Consider the following 12,572-nt stretch of genomic DNA (forward strand, 5'->3'; position numbering starts at 1 on the left):
CTTCCAGAGGCTGATCTGGAGCCCAGGACAGGGACTGGGGCTCTCCGTTCCCAGCCCTGTCACTGCCATGACATCAACTGGGACCAGTCACTTCCCGTGGGTGTCCCTGTGGCTGGACAGAAAGTCACACTGAGCACCCTGACTGCTGCTGAATCAAATGAAGTGAATCAGAAAGTTCTGCAGGACTGCCCCAAAGCACTTGCTGCAAGCTGTTCCTCTCTCAGCTCTGTCTGAGTGCTGGGAAAAGGAATGTGAGCAGGGTGATGATGTTGTACACAAAGTTTTGGAGCACTCGGTGTTCTCAGAAATGTAAATAACACCACAAAACACCACATGGGATATGTAAGCTTCTTTAATAATAATAAATTTATTAAGTGGCAAGAAGCCACTCTGCTTTGTAAACTGATTTTACTCAATCACAGTCCCTCTATTGTTTTCCTCATTTAACATGAATACATTCTGTAATTTGTATGTGAAACAATTACATAGACATATGTTCTGAACCCTTCTTGCTGATTTTACTGGTCAGAAGAACATTAAAACATGCAGAAACAGCACCTATAGGCCTTTTCTCATTACATCTCCTTTGCTGCTAAGCTAAACTGTTTCTGAATAAGCCAAGTCTATAGAGTTTTTTTCCTTGTCCTGTGTTCTGAGATGTAGTGGGGCCTGCCTGCAGAAATGTCTGATAAAACCTCACATATAATAATTAATTCAGAAGGCTTTGTAAGCAATAGCTGCAGTTGCTTCTTCAGACTAGAGAGCTTCTCATGCATTAATGCACTTAGTTAGGTTTTGTGAGGAGCTCAGAGGAGGACGTGGCCTCTTCCTGATACAGTTAGTTGAGCCTGAACTCTGCACCACTGATATTGTTCAGCAACTGTGTGCACCAATAATTTAAAAAAAAACCAAACTAAACAATACATCAGGCTGTTTTTATCAGAAACAAGTAATAAATCTTATCATGATAATAAAAAAAAAAGGGAATTTCTGACATGTGACATTTCATTGCTTGAGAGCAGATCAGTGCAAAGTGAGGTAAGCCCAGGGCCCGGCAGGGCTGGGGCTGTGTCAAACCAGGCGCCGTCTCTTGGAGTCCCTCTCCATCTCCTCAGGGGGACAGTCCCCATTGCAGCCCAGGGGGGACACCAGGTTCAGCAAAGGGTCCTCAGAGGCCCCTCCAAACAGGGACAGCAACAAAGCCACGCCATAGCCAGTAGCTCGCTCACCCTAGAACAAAACCAGAACCACAGAGTTCACACTTGGAGGAGTTGGATTAGTTGTAATTTGGCTAGTGATGCAACGAGAACTGTGGTGGTCAGCAGCCACTGCCAGCCCCTGCTCTGTGCTGCTGGATCCTCACCACCACTGGAATCTGTCCCAGCTGGATTAAACTAACACATGGGAACAGAGCTCCCACTGACTTGTGGGTGGAGAGAGGCCAGCATTGTTCAGGGCAGGGGATCTCCCACCCAGCCTGAGCCTGGATTTGGAATATGAGCTGAATAAACTGGGTTTAAAAAAAAAAAAAGAAGCAAGTGGAGGGAATTGGCTTGGTTTTTAGGGAAAAAAAAAGAATATACACAAGTTCCACCAAAGGGAACATATATTTTTGGAAGGATGATCAATTCTGGTCAATCATCTTAAAACAACATGGTTGAAAATGGAAGGCTGGGATTATTGCCATGAACAGAGACCAGGCAAGTTGTCAATGCTCACAATGATAAAGATGTCACTGATTAAAGTGGCTGTTAAAATATCTTAAAACCAAAACGAAAAATATGAACAGATAAAACTACCAAACCAAGAAACTCAGAACAGAGAGGAGCCAGTGCTTTTCTAAAGGACCTTTCTCCACCTATTTCTGTCCCCCTGAGCTGGATGGACCCAACATAGGCAGCAGGAGCTGTGTTTCCCAGGTGTGGTCCCCCAAGTGTGTTCCTCCAGGTGTGTTTGATCCCCAGCTGTTCCCCCAGGTGTGTTTGATCCCCAGCTGTTCCCCCAGGTGTGTTTCCCAGCTGTTCCCCCAGGTGTGTTTCCCCAGGAGGGCAGGACACTCACGGCGTGCACGGGAGCAGCGATGTCGATGTGCACCCACACCCCTGGCCAGTCAAAGCCGATGTGGGAGGCAATGAAGAGCCCAGCACAGGAGCTGGGGGTGTTGTCTCTGTCCTGTGGGAGCAATAAAAATAGAGTTGGTCTCATCAGCAGAGAAAATGTAAGTGCTTCATTCTGCCTAGAGGAAACAGATACAGAAATTTCATTCAAAGCTTAACCAATGGCCCTAGAACAGTCTTACAAACCAACTTTACTGTAAATCCTTGACTTAGTCCCTAGTGACAGGCCCTGCTCAATTCCTCTCCTGTCTACAAAACACATATTTTTATGTAAGAGAGAAAAAAACCCAAAAAACTTACTGCTACAGAGTTCTTCATATCAGCTACAGCAGAGGTAAATTCACTGAAGTGGAGCTCAGGGCAGTACACCAGAGGATGGACCAAGTCTCCACAGTTCCTGCCAGCTTTAACACAAGCCTTTTCCCACTCTTCATTATTGGTAAGGACAGCAGCATGGTATTTTCCTGTAGCAATTCCCTGATGAGGTAAAAGTCAAATTCAGGAAGAAGACACCTTCCACCACTGCTCAGCAATATAACCTTGTATGAAACAAGAACAGGTGCTAGAAAACAATGGTGTTAAATTTGTACCTTGTACCACACTGTGTATGACTTGAAATGGAAGCCATTTCATGGACAAGAAAATCCTGATCACTATTAACAAGTCAGTTCTGGTAATTATAAATGGAACTGCAAACATGAAGTACTGGCCTGCTTACATCAGCTGCTGATGTCATGTCAGTGAACACCACTTTAAATTTAAGTATGCAAAAGCAGAAAGATGCATAAAGAAGAGAAGCTGGCTTATGAATGTGGAGTGCTGTACCTGAGCTCCAGTGAGAGTGGCCATATCCAGAATGATGTCAGCCCCAAGGTCCTTGCAGGCGTAAGCGACTCCATCAGCCAGGATCAGGCGCCCTTCTGCATCAGTGTTATTGATTTCCACAGTTCTGGGAGGAAAACAGGCCATGTCACACTGGACTGCTTCAGGCTGCAAGTCAGGACTCACCTGGCTGGACTAGAACACTTCAGACAGCAACCTCAGACCTCATGTGCTTCTGTGATTTGACTCTGCAAGTCTGTAGGGCTGCTATTCCCCAGCTCCAAGCATCCAGACAGAGCACACAAGGACAAGGGAAATGACAGTGCTGCCCTCGTGGCAGGCTCTACTTGTTGGGCCTGTGTGAGACTGGGATTCTACAAATCACTGCCAAAGAAGTAACATCTGTTCTTAAAACAGATTCTGATCCATTGGTGGCCTGTCTTTGCTGGTTTGTCACACAGTGCAGCTGCAGATGGACACAGAAAACTGGTTCTACTACAAAAACCACCTAAATTCTGAGTGCTTTAAGGGAAGTGCAGCTCATGATATCCATGTATTTTGATGTATCTCTACATACCCCACAGGAACATCTAAGCACATTTAAAACTCACTACTATGGATGTCTGAAATGCAATTATCAATATTTAGAGAAACTGATTTATAGACAGCTTCACAATCTGCATGGCTCTCAGATTAACAGGAAAACTATTTTTGTTCTGTTTATGAGAAAGGGATAGACACAATCTTACTTTCCAGAGTAAAGAACATGAATGTCATCAGGTCTCGTTGCACGTGGTCCCACTGCATTCTCAGCCAGACAAAAAACAGCATGAAGATTGTCCTTAAACCCCTGCAACAACCAGAGGGGAGAAAAGGCTTTGATTCACACCAAGCTGATTTATTGGGACTGAAATCAGTGAGGGGTTAAAACTCCTTGACAGCAATGCTACAATTTTCAAAGGAAATCTGGTGGGGTTTTTGGACAGGTGGGTGGGTGTTAGTTGGGTTTTTCAAAATGTGCCATTCTTGCTGGGAGGCACAGAGCATTTTTAACCTGTTTTGTTGTGGGTTTTTTTCTTCCTTAGCCTCCTCTTTTCTAGTTTATCTCATAATGTTTTAATTTTGGTTTAAAGTCAAGTGCTTATGTGGTTATGGATGGTATTTTAAAATGGATGATGATTCTGTTATTTATACAGCAGTTGTATTGTGTGGAGGGATTCTAGGAACAGACAGGGAGCCAGCAGCATTCAACAAATGAAAACATTGTTCCTCCTTAACAACATCAAATTCTGGGGGAAAACCTGGCTCTTAATCTCTTGACAAAAGTCTGTGGCTGAAGAAATCTGGGCTTGCTGAATCAGCTCATGTTCTGAAGTCTAAAGGGCAAAGGCATCAATCAAAACCTTTCAAAATAACGGGCAGCATTTACAAGCCAGACAGTAATTCCAGTTTATAGCCCAGCTGGTGGGCAAACACCATTGCTGGAGATGGACTTTCCCTCCATGACCCAACTATTCACAGCCTCACTGCACTGCACTGCATTTTTCTCCTCCAAGAGAGACATGTTGTTAATCTACTGCCGAAAAGTGAAAATCTATTTCCAGTATCAGCTGCCTTTTCCTGAAGCTCATTCTGCCTGCAGCTCTTCAAAAGCAGGATTCACTATGCTAACATGCAGGATCATGCTAACAATAAAGAAATCAAAAATTTCAGTCAATCTTTTTCTCTTCTCCCTTGTGTTGGAAAGCTCACAATAGAGGAAATACATCTTTCTAGGAAAAATCACTTGTTTAATTTTGCCATCCAAAGCCTTTTAAAATCATGTTGTATAACTGCTGAACAGCATGCAGGCAGATATTTTATGAAGATGGCAAATAACCTCTGCCCCTCTTCCCACTGAGCTTTCTATCCAACACACATTTCCCACTTCAGTCTCTGGGATAAAGCATAGCTCAGTGAAACCTCTTCCCCTTTTCTTTTATTCTTAAAAGCATAAAAAAGGAAGACTTGAAATAGTAACAACAAATTCTTCCCACTGCCTCTCTGAACATATTTTCTGCAGGGATGTCATTTACAGGTCTTCTCACACGAGACTGTAAAATGAGGCAGGGAGTTCATTCTTTTGTTTCTACATATAAAGATTTCTCCAGGCTCAGTCAGTCCAAACACATCTCTGGCAGTTTATTCCCTGCTGCAGTAATTGTGTATGAACTGACAGATCACTGGTGCTCACATCTACTGTGACTGTGAATGGAACTTCTCTCAGTGCAGGCAATCACACACAAAACTACTCTGGAAATGAGGACTGAAAGGATGTCCCCATCCATGGCTATCCCAAAGCTCTGCATTCCAGCTCTTGTCCCTTGCAGACCTCTGACAGAACTTTCTGAAGGATTTAGTTTTGCAAGGTGGTTATTCTGCCTGAGATGCAGCTCACGAATCTGTTTTCAATTTTAATTCTCAGCAGATAACTGTGAAGTTTACAATCTTTCCACATCAAACATGCTGTTAGGGCCAAGGCACAGAGCTAGACTATTGAGAAATGGGAATTTGGCACTGATCAGCCCCTGGACAAAGCATCCATCAGATCTATGCATTAATCTGCAGCAGTAAATATTTTTTGAACTTTGGATACTCCTTGGAGGGAATAGCTGCTCTGTCAGCAAGTCTCAATCACTGGATTTGTGGAGAGGGCAGATTTTTATTGGCAGCAGCCACTTTTCCCCAGCTTGCATTGTTGAAGTGCAAAAGGAATATTTGTAATTCTTCATATTTCAATACCTGGCTTCTTCTCGGCTCCCCCACTACTTTCTGACCACAGAAGCAAACCAACAAGCAGCTCCTGATGACACTAGAGCTGCTATTTACCCACTAGGCTAATATTAGACCTGGCACAGGACTTGGAATATAGAAAGACTTCATATCCCAGAGTCACTCATCCCCTTCTTTGCTAAGGTGACAACAGCTGCCCCAAATCCCACAGCTTAAACAAAATCAGCACTGGATAACTCAAGTATAGACCTGATTCAAGGAACGAGAAACCACTCAGTCCACAGAACAAACTCTGAAATTCAAGGAAGACCCTTAAAAAAAAATCAGCACTCAAGGAATTTCTCACAATTCCCAAGATCCCAGTAAAGATGTGAAATATTTTCCTGAAATAGCAGAAAGAGCAGAGTGGCTCAAGCTCACTAAGAGCAGTGGCAGGTCAGAACTTCAGGATTAGACAGGCCTCTGTCTCTGGGAATATATCCAAGCTCCTTGGCAGTGCTGGGATACATGATATCAATTAACACATTTTACTTACTTGCTTTACAGTGGCTTTGAAGGCACCCAAAATAGCAGCTGCTCCACCACAGTCCCGCTTCATTCCAGGCATAGTAGTCTGTTTAAACAGAACCACAGAACTTTTTTTTGTCTTTGAAAGAGAATTTCACAGTAATGCCTGCTAGAACCACTGTTTCTGATGCTTCTGAGACTGGTTTTGACAGTGCTCAGCTGTCATCAACACAAATAAGGAACATGTGCCTCTGCTTATTGGTGGTCTTGGAAGCGAAAAATACCAAACCTGGGCTGCTAAACTGTTAAAGAAATTGTTGTTTACAAGTTTCACACTTGTAAGGCCAACTCCAATGGGTTTTGTTTCTATCTTTGAAACCAGAAATTAAACATCTTTGTTCCTACTTTCTGTCTTTCAGCAGGCAATATTTAAAGGGCAAAATATCATGTTGCTATTGAAGTGTTCTGCAGTGGTCCTTGAATCCCATCCGGTCTTCTCCCCTGATAGTTTGTGTCCATATGGATGACAACAGTGCAAGCATTTAACTCAATAAAAGGTACTTTTGTTTCCTACAGACATTATCTGAACTGCTTCCATCAGAAAACAGCAGTGTAAGCCAAGGCAGCAGCAGAACAAGGGTTTCTGTACCTTTCCCTTGATGCTGAGTCCTCCAGTGTCATACACAATACCTTTGCCCACCCAGGCAATGGTCTGTGTGGCACCATCTGGAGTGTGGCTGAGAACTGCCAGGGCTGGAGGATGCAGAGCTGCCTTTCCAACTCCATAGATACCTGAAAACAGAGAATTAAACCTGTGGGGAAGAAAGACTGCAAAAAATACCCTGTGGGTATTTTTTTGGAATACTATGGGCAATAAATCAGTTTAAAAAATGTGCAAATAAACATCACAATGGCAAAACATTCCAGTCATCTGCTAAGAAAAAAGTGTAATACTCAACAAGTTGTACCTCCAAAGCCTCTCTCTTTCAGCTCCTCATCTCGGATAATGGTAGGAGTAATCCCAAGATCTTTGCCAACTTTTTTGATTTCCTTAATAATTCAGAAAAAAGGACATTGTCAGTCAATCATCAGCACACATTTGCGCCTTTCCACACAAATGGGTACCCAGTTAAGGGGTTTTTGTGATTTTGCATGCATACACATACAAACATTCACAATTTTGGGAGGGGTGCTCCTTTTCCAATGGCCCAACTCCACTGGCACATCCTTGACTTACTATGGCCTGAAATATAAATTTGACATTTAGACTCTGCCAGTAAAAGAAATCTTCTGAGGTAAAGGACAACTGTTCACTCTGTTGGATCATGATGTAAGAGGACAGGAATAATTTCATTCTCAACAGCTTTCCAGATCTTTAGGATAAAACTCATTTGGAAATATGTCAGCTGTCCCATGATTTCAGTAACTCTGGTCACCATCAGGTTTAAGACAAGAATCCAGTGCTGTGACTAAATGAAGAATTCATTTTTTCAGCTTCCCAGTGTCCTACTCCAAGCTGTAAACTCTGCCTCCTTCCAACCCTGCACAGTTCTATGAAACATGAAAGGCCAAAGGCAGAGCCTGAGCACCCCTGGCTGGATTTTCTTCCCCCTGCTGACACACAGCTTGCACTGAGAGACAGCAACACCAGCGCTTGATTACAGCAGTCTAGAGCTCCAATTAACAATTATCACTCATCAGGAGCATGACCAACCTCCAGGAAGGTGTCAGTGTTCATCTCGCTGCACGGGGTGTCCACGATGCGCGCGGCCAGCCGGACCCCCTCGGTGGCACTGGCCAGGCACTGCAACACAAGGGAGGACACTGAGAGGGGCTGGGCCTTGGCACAGCTTTGCATTTATCCCCCTGCAGCCAACAGCACATCTGTGGCTCCTCTGGAGCATGTTAATGCTTAACTGCCACCACCACAGGCACAGTTAAACAATGTCAGCTAAGCTGACCATTATTTTTGTATGTGTCCAGCTTATTTTACTATGTGCTTTAATTTCTAAGCAACTGTATTCTTTTGCTGAGCAAACTGGTGTTGCAAAATTAGTATCTTTCTCCATTACCAAAGGGAGACCAAGAAGGCAATGTGAAATGGAGGAAAGAAAGATAAGAAGCAGCTAATTCAGGAAGTGGCAATGAGCTTACGGGCTGCTGGGGTTGGAAACCTGCAGAGATTGTGTAATCTGCAACACGGGAAACTGCAGAGCTTGTACAGGGCAGCAGAGAGGCTGAAGGAAATAAAGATTACTGTGTGAGACATTTTATATGGCAGGTCCATAGGGAAACTGGAATATTCCATGTTTGTGTAAAACATGCACTGTTCTCTGATTTCTGTGGCAAAATGGACTGAGCCTCACCTGGACTGAGCAAAAACTTATCTGAGCAAGAGTGGACAGAATCAAAATGGTCAAGCAGCCAAGGCTCTTTCCTTAGAGAAGGATCCTCCTGGCAAAAGAAGGACCCTGAAGACACCAGACACCAAGCTTCAACTTTTAACTCCCATGAACTAACACCTTGAAGCCCTAAGACCTGGGGGAAGGAAACTTTGTGCAAGCTTTCCAGTAGCCACACTACACTGAGGACCACCCACAGCACAAGGCTGAGTCAAGATGGGTTTCACAGGAATCTGAGGTGTTGGACACTCACTCACTCATGCTGAGGTATCTGAAGTTTGGCTTGGCCAGACCAGCCTAAGGTCTCCATACATTTGTATCCCAGCACACTCCTAAACCTTGGCTTGCTTTGGAAAGGCGCCCAATTCCCTGCAATTACTTCTGATTGCTTTACTGTCCCTAAAGGGGCAAGGACCTCCTCAGGAGCCAAGCTCTGTCAGGAGTGATTCCCTTTTAGGGCCATGCAGGTAAAAGGGGGTGCTCTAGCCCCAAGGCCAAGCCCCAGGGGAGCAGCATGACTTCCAGAAATAAGCTGTGCCTGTGTTTGTGTTTCCAGAGTGCTCCAGAGAACCTGGATAATGGCAGCCTTTAATCGTGCAAAGCTCTGACAATCCCTGCTAGTCCTCACCATAAAATACCCTGTACAATGCACTAGGTGTAAAATACAACATGCCAAGAGAGAGGTTTAGATAAAAATGTCTTACCACATGCCTCTTCCATGCTCTGCATTAGCTGTCTGGTGCTGGCTGAATTTAAGGGGTGCAAACTCAGCTAAGAGGAAGCCAGTAATATTTTTGGCATTGACATCAAGGGGAAAAACAGGAGGCAGAAATAATTGCAGCTTTGTTTTTAAGTTAAAAATAACCCAAGTGGTTTGGAATCTACCTATCTGAAGGAACTATTTTTGACACCAGCTACGATTTTTCTGATTTGGGGCATGGAAAAATGGAGTGATCAAGAGTTGTACTCTCAGCATGCCTGTCTTCACCACCTTGCTGAAAACTGGGCTGGCACAATTTTCTGGGGCCAAATCAGTTCACAGAGTAAAGACCAAACACAGAGGAAAAGACACTGGAAAAACCCAAACCTCTAAAGCTGTAATTCTGTGAATTTCAAATGCAGCAACACCATACCCTTTGTCAAATCCATTGCCAAGACTTTTAAGGGATTTCTGTAACCTCACTGACTGATCAGCTGAGGAAGTATCCATCTGTACTAAAGCACGGAACCTGGAACACTGAGCAGGGAGCTCCCTAACAGATTAACTGCAAATCTTGGAATAGCTTTTAGGTTTATGGATCTTGAAGAAGAATGGCCTGGCATGCCAACAGTTACCTGATGTGGAATTTTCTCTCTGCAACAGTCAAACAAGGGAAACAGTCTTTGATTTGCTGCCATTGAAAGATGATTTGGACATATTTCACTGTCATGTACAGCTCATCTCCAAGCTGTTTTGTTTCTTAGGGTCTTGTTTCTGTCTACAGTTCTGCCAGAAAAACTCAGCCAAAGAGGTACATCAGACAGAAATAGCAGAGGCCATGTGTGATCCCCATTAAGTGACTTTTGGTGACTTCAGTGTGATATTCACCTGCACAGTCACACACAGCTTTTGCCTGGGTAGAAAAAAAGTGAGAGCCCACACACCAAAAGCAGTGTAATATTAAAGGCTAAAACCAGAGTCTCCATCTGTGATACACGTGAGAGAGGAGACATTTTCTCTGTGCTGTTTGCTTGGTGTTTTCCACCCCTGAAATGTAAATTCTGAGTAACATCCTCAGCATCTGCTGCAATAATCTGTTCAGTATCTCTGCTCACAGATGCTGTGAACTGATCAGCTCCAAGGAACCCTGAGCTAAAATAATTACGCAACACCTATTCCAGAGGCAGCTGGTAACAGATGCATTTGCACATGCAACAAACTGAAGGAAGAGGTGACAGAAAACCCCCAAAATCTTACTTTAAGTGTTGCCACTTCCATTGGTCCATTGTTTTGGCCAACCAGGAAGAATTCCACTGTCACAGTTTTCTTCTCTGTGCGTCTGGAGGCGCTGGAGCGATGTGTGAACAGGGGGAAGGCCCTGGCCAGGGCACAGGCGGAGGCGAAGACCTCGGAGCGCTCACACACCATCTGCAACAGCAGCAAACACGTCACTCTGCACCCCGTGCAAGGCTGCACTTAAAGGATCTGGGCTGTTACTGGGGAAGAGGGGAAAAAGGAGCTGGGTGGGAAATAACATTGCCCAAGAGAAGCTCATTGATGGTGCTCTGCATGGACAGAGAGGCAGCATGAAAGCGCCCCAGTGAACTGGTCCAGTTCATTTCCCGTATGGAATGAGTTACACTGCTGCAATTAGTTCATCCTTCTAAGGGAGCTGCACTGCTGTAATTATACCAGTGCAATTAACACAGGTTAGCCTACAGATCAGGACCAAAAAAAGGCACGGGAATCACCAAAATGTGCTCAAAACAAAAGTGAAAAAGACAGAAATTATATGAGAATTTGAAGGCAGAAATTGTATGAGAATGTGGCTAGTATTAACCCAGAAGTTCGTTAACTGGTAGACTATTTTTCAGAAGTTCACTACAGAAATTACCAGTGGAAAGCAGATTCAGCTAAACATTTTCAAAGCGTAAAAACTAAGTAGAGTTATTACTCTTGCAAATAAGTTTTCCAAGTGAAGAGTACTACTAAATTTTGTCACTGACACTGACTGTATGAGCCTTCTCCAACAACCCACAAATCTGATATTAACTGGAGAACCCACAGAAACAAATAAATTCATGAGGCTTGTATAGAAGATGACCAAAGAAGTCCAAGAGCTAGTGCTGCAAGGGACTCACACTGGAGCATTATTTGCATCAAGACTTAAAACTCACTGAACAGCACAAGCAAGGCACCACTCATGGGTTCTGTGATACAGACATAACACCCTCCACTCAGGCTACATCAGCCTCCTGAAGCATGTGCTGACATCCCAAATCCTAGTTTGGAAAAAGCCACTAATAGTTCATTTTGCATGAGCATTCCTGGCTGAAGATGTTCCATACGAATCCAGCCTTAATTTCCTCCTCCTAATGTGCTTGAGCATGCACAAGCCATTACAGTCAGGTCTTGCCTACATGCCAGTGCAAAACCACTCATGTCAGTGTAATTATATCAGTCAAACTTGTCCACCTCCAGTCTCCTTGGAGACAGCTACAAACCGGAAAAGTCGAGAAAACACTCGCCAGACGTTTCACCAGCAGCATTTCAAGAGGCACTTACAACAATGCATCTGTGGACCCCCCCGGGCAGGCAGTTCCTGACCAGGCGGGTGACGAACTGCGCCGCGGACGGGCTGTTGTGCCGGCTGACCCTGGACGGCAGCGCGGCCACCGTGGCATAGTTCAGGTACAGGGGGCAGCTGTCCGTGGGGTTGGGGTTCAGCGTGCTCAGAGCAGACTGCCAGATCTGGGGAGAAAAGAAGCATTTAAAGACAAAGAACTGAGCCAGACTTTCCTTCCCACCTCACTCCTGCTGTATTTAGGCACTTTCTAATGACAGGGGTTTAGGTGTTGGAAACAAAGAAATTGTGCACAACAACATCTGGAGTGAAGAGAAACAGGAAATTTGACAAACCTGTTCATTAACCAGGAAATATAAACGTACTTTCCATTACAAGCATCTGCTTTAAGCCTTATGAATTACAATCTAAAACCACACTGTTTAGTGCACAGGCTGGTTCAAAGCTTTCTTAACTTGAGACAGTTTTCCTAGTGATAAATACGAGGAATAATTTACTAGCTCCGAATTATTATTAAACATTGCAATTTAATTAAAAACAAATAAAACCAAGAAGGGTTAATATTGTCTTAAGACACTGGGGAGCCCTGTATAAAAATCCCTGCCAAACATCTAGCGACCTAAAAGCTGCAATGCAAAACGTTTATCATTCGACCACAAGCCATCGCC

General features: G+C 44.1%; 1 protein-coding gene across 1 annotated transcript in view; it reads right to left on the bottom strand.

Annotated features, from left to right (window-relative positions):
• Positions 1 to 334: 334 nt before the first annotated feature.
• NPEPL1 (aminopeptidase like 1) overlaps positions 335 to 12,572 on the bottom strand; it is a 12,931-nt gene continuing 693 nt past the window's right edge. Inside the window, exons 2-12 of the mRNA XM_031059085.1 lie at positions 11,886 to 12,071; positions 10,593 to 10,748; positions 7,933 to 7,977; positions 7,187 to 7,268; positions 6,868 to 7,010; positions 6,247 to 6,324; positions 3,689 to 3,789; positions 2,943 to 3,066; positions 2,418 to 2,594; positions 2,062 to 2,172; positions 335 to 1,230 (exon numbers count right to left, since the gene is read on the bottom strand). Coding sequence (XP_030914945.1) covers positions 1,072 to 1,230; positions 2,062 to 2,172; positions 2,418 to 2,594; positions 2,943 to 3,066; positions 3,689 to 3,789; positions 6,247 to 6,324; positions 6,868 to 7,010; positions 7,187 to 7,268; positions 7,933 to 7,977; positions 10,593 to 10,748; positions 11,886 to 12,071 — 1,362 coding nt within the window. The 3' untranslated portion in view covers positions 335 to 1,071. The remainder of the gene's footprint in view (positions 1,231 to 2,061; positions 2,173 to 2,417; positions 2,595 to 2,942; positions 3,067 to 3,688; positions 3,790 to 6,246; positions 6,325 to 6,867; positions 7,011 to 7,186; positions 7,269 to 7,932; positions 7,978 to 10,592; positions 10,749 to 11,885; positions 12,072 to 12,572) is intronic.

Source organism: Geospiza fortis, unplaced genomic scaffold (assembly GCF_000277835.1).
Source record: "Geospiza fortis unplaced genomic scaffold, GeoFor_1.0 scaffold361, whole genome shotgun sequence".
Taxonomy (NCBI): Eukaryota; Metazoa; Chordata; class Aves; order Passeriformes; family Thraupidae; genus Geospiza; species Geospiza fortis.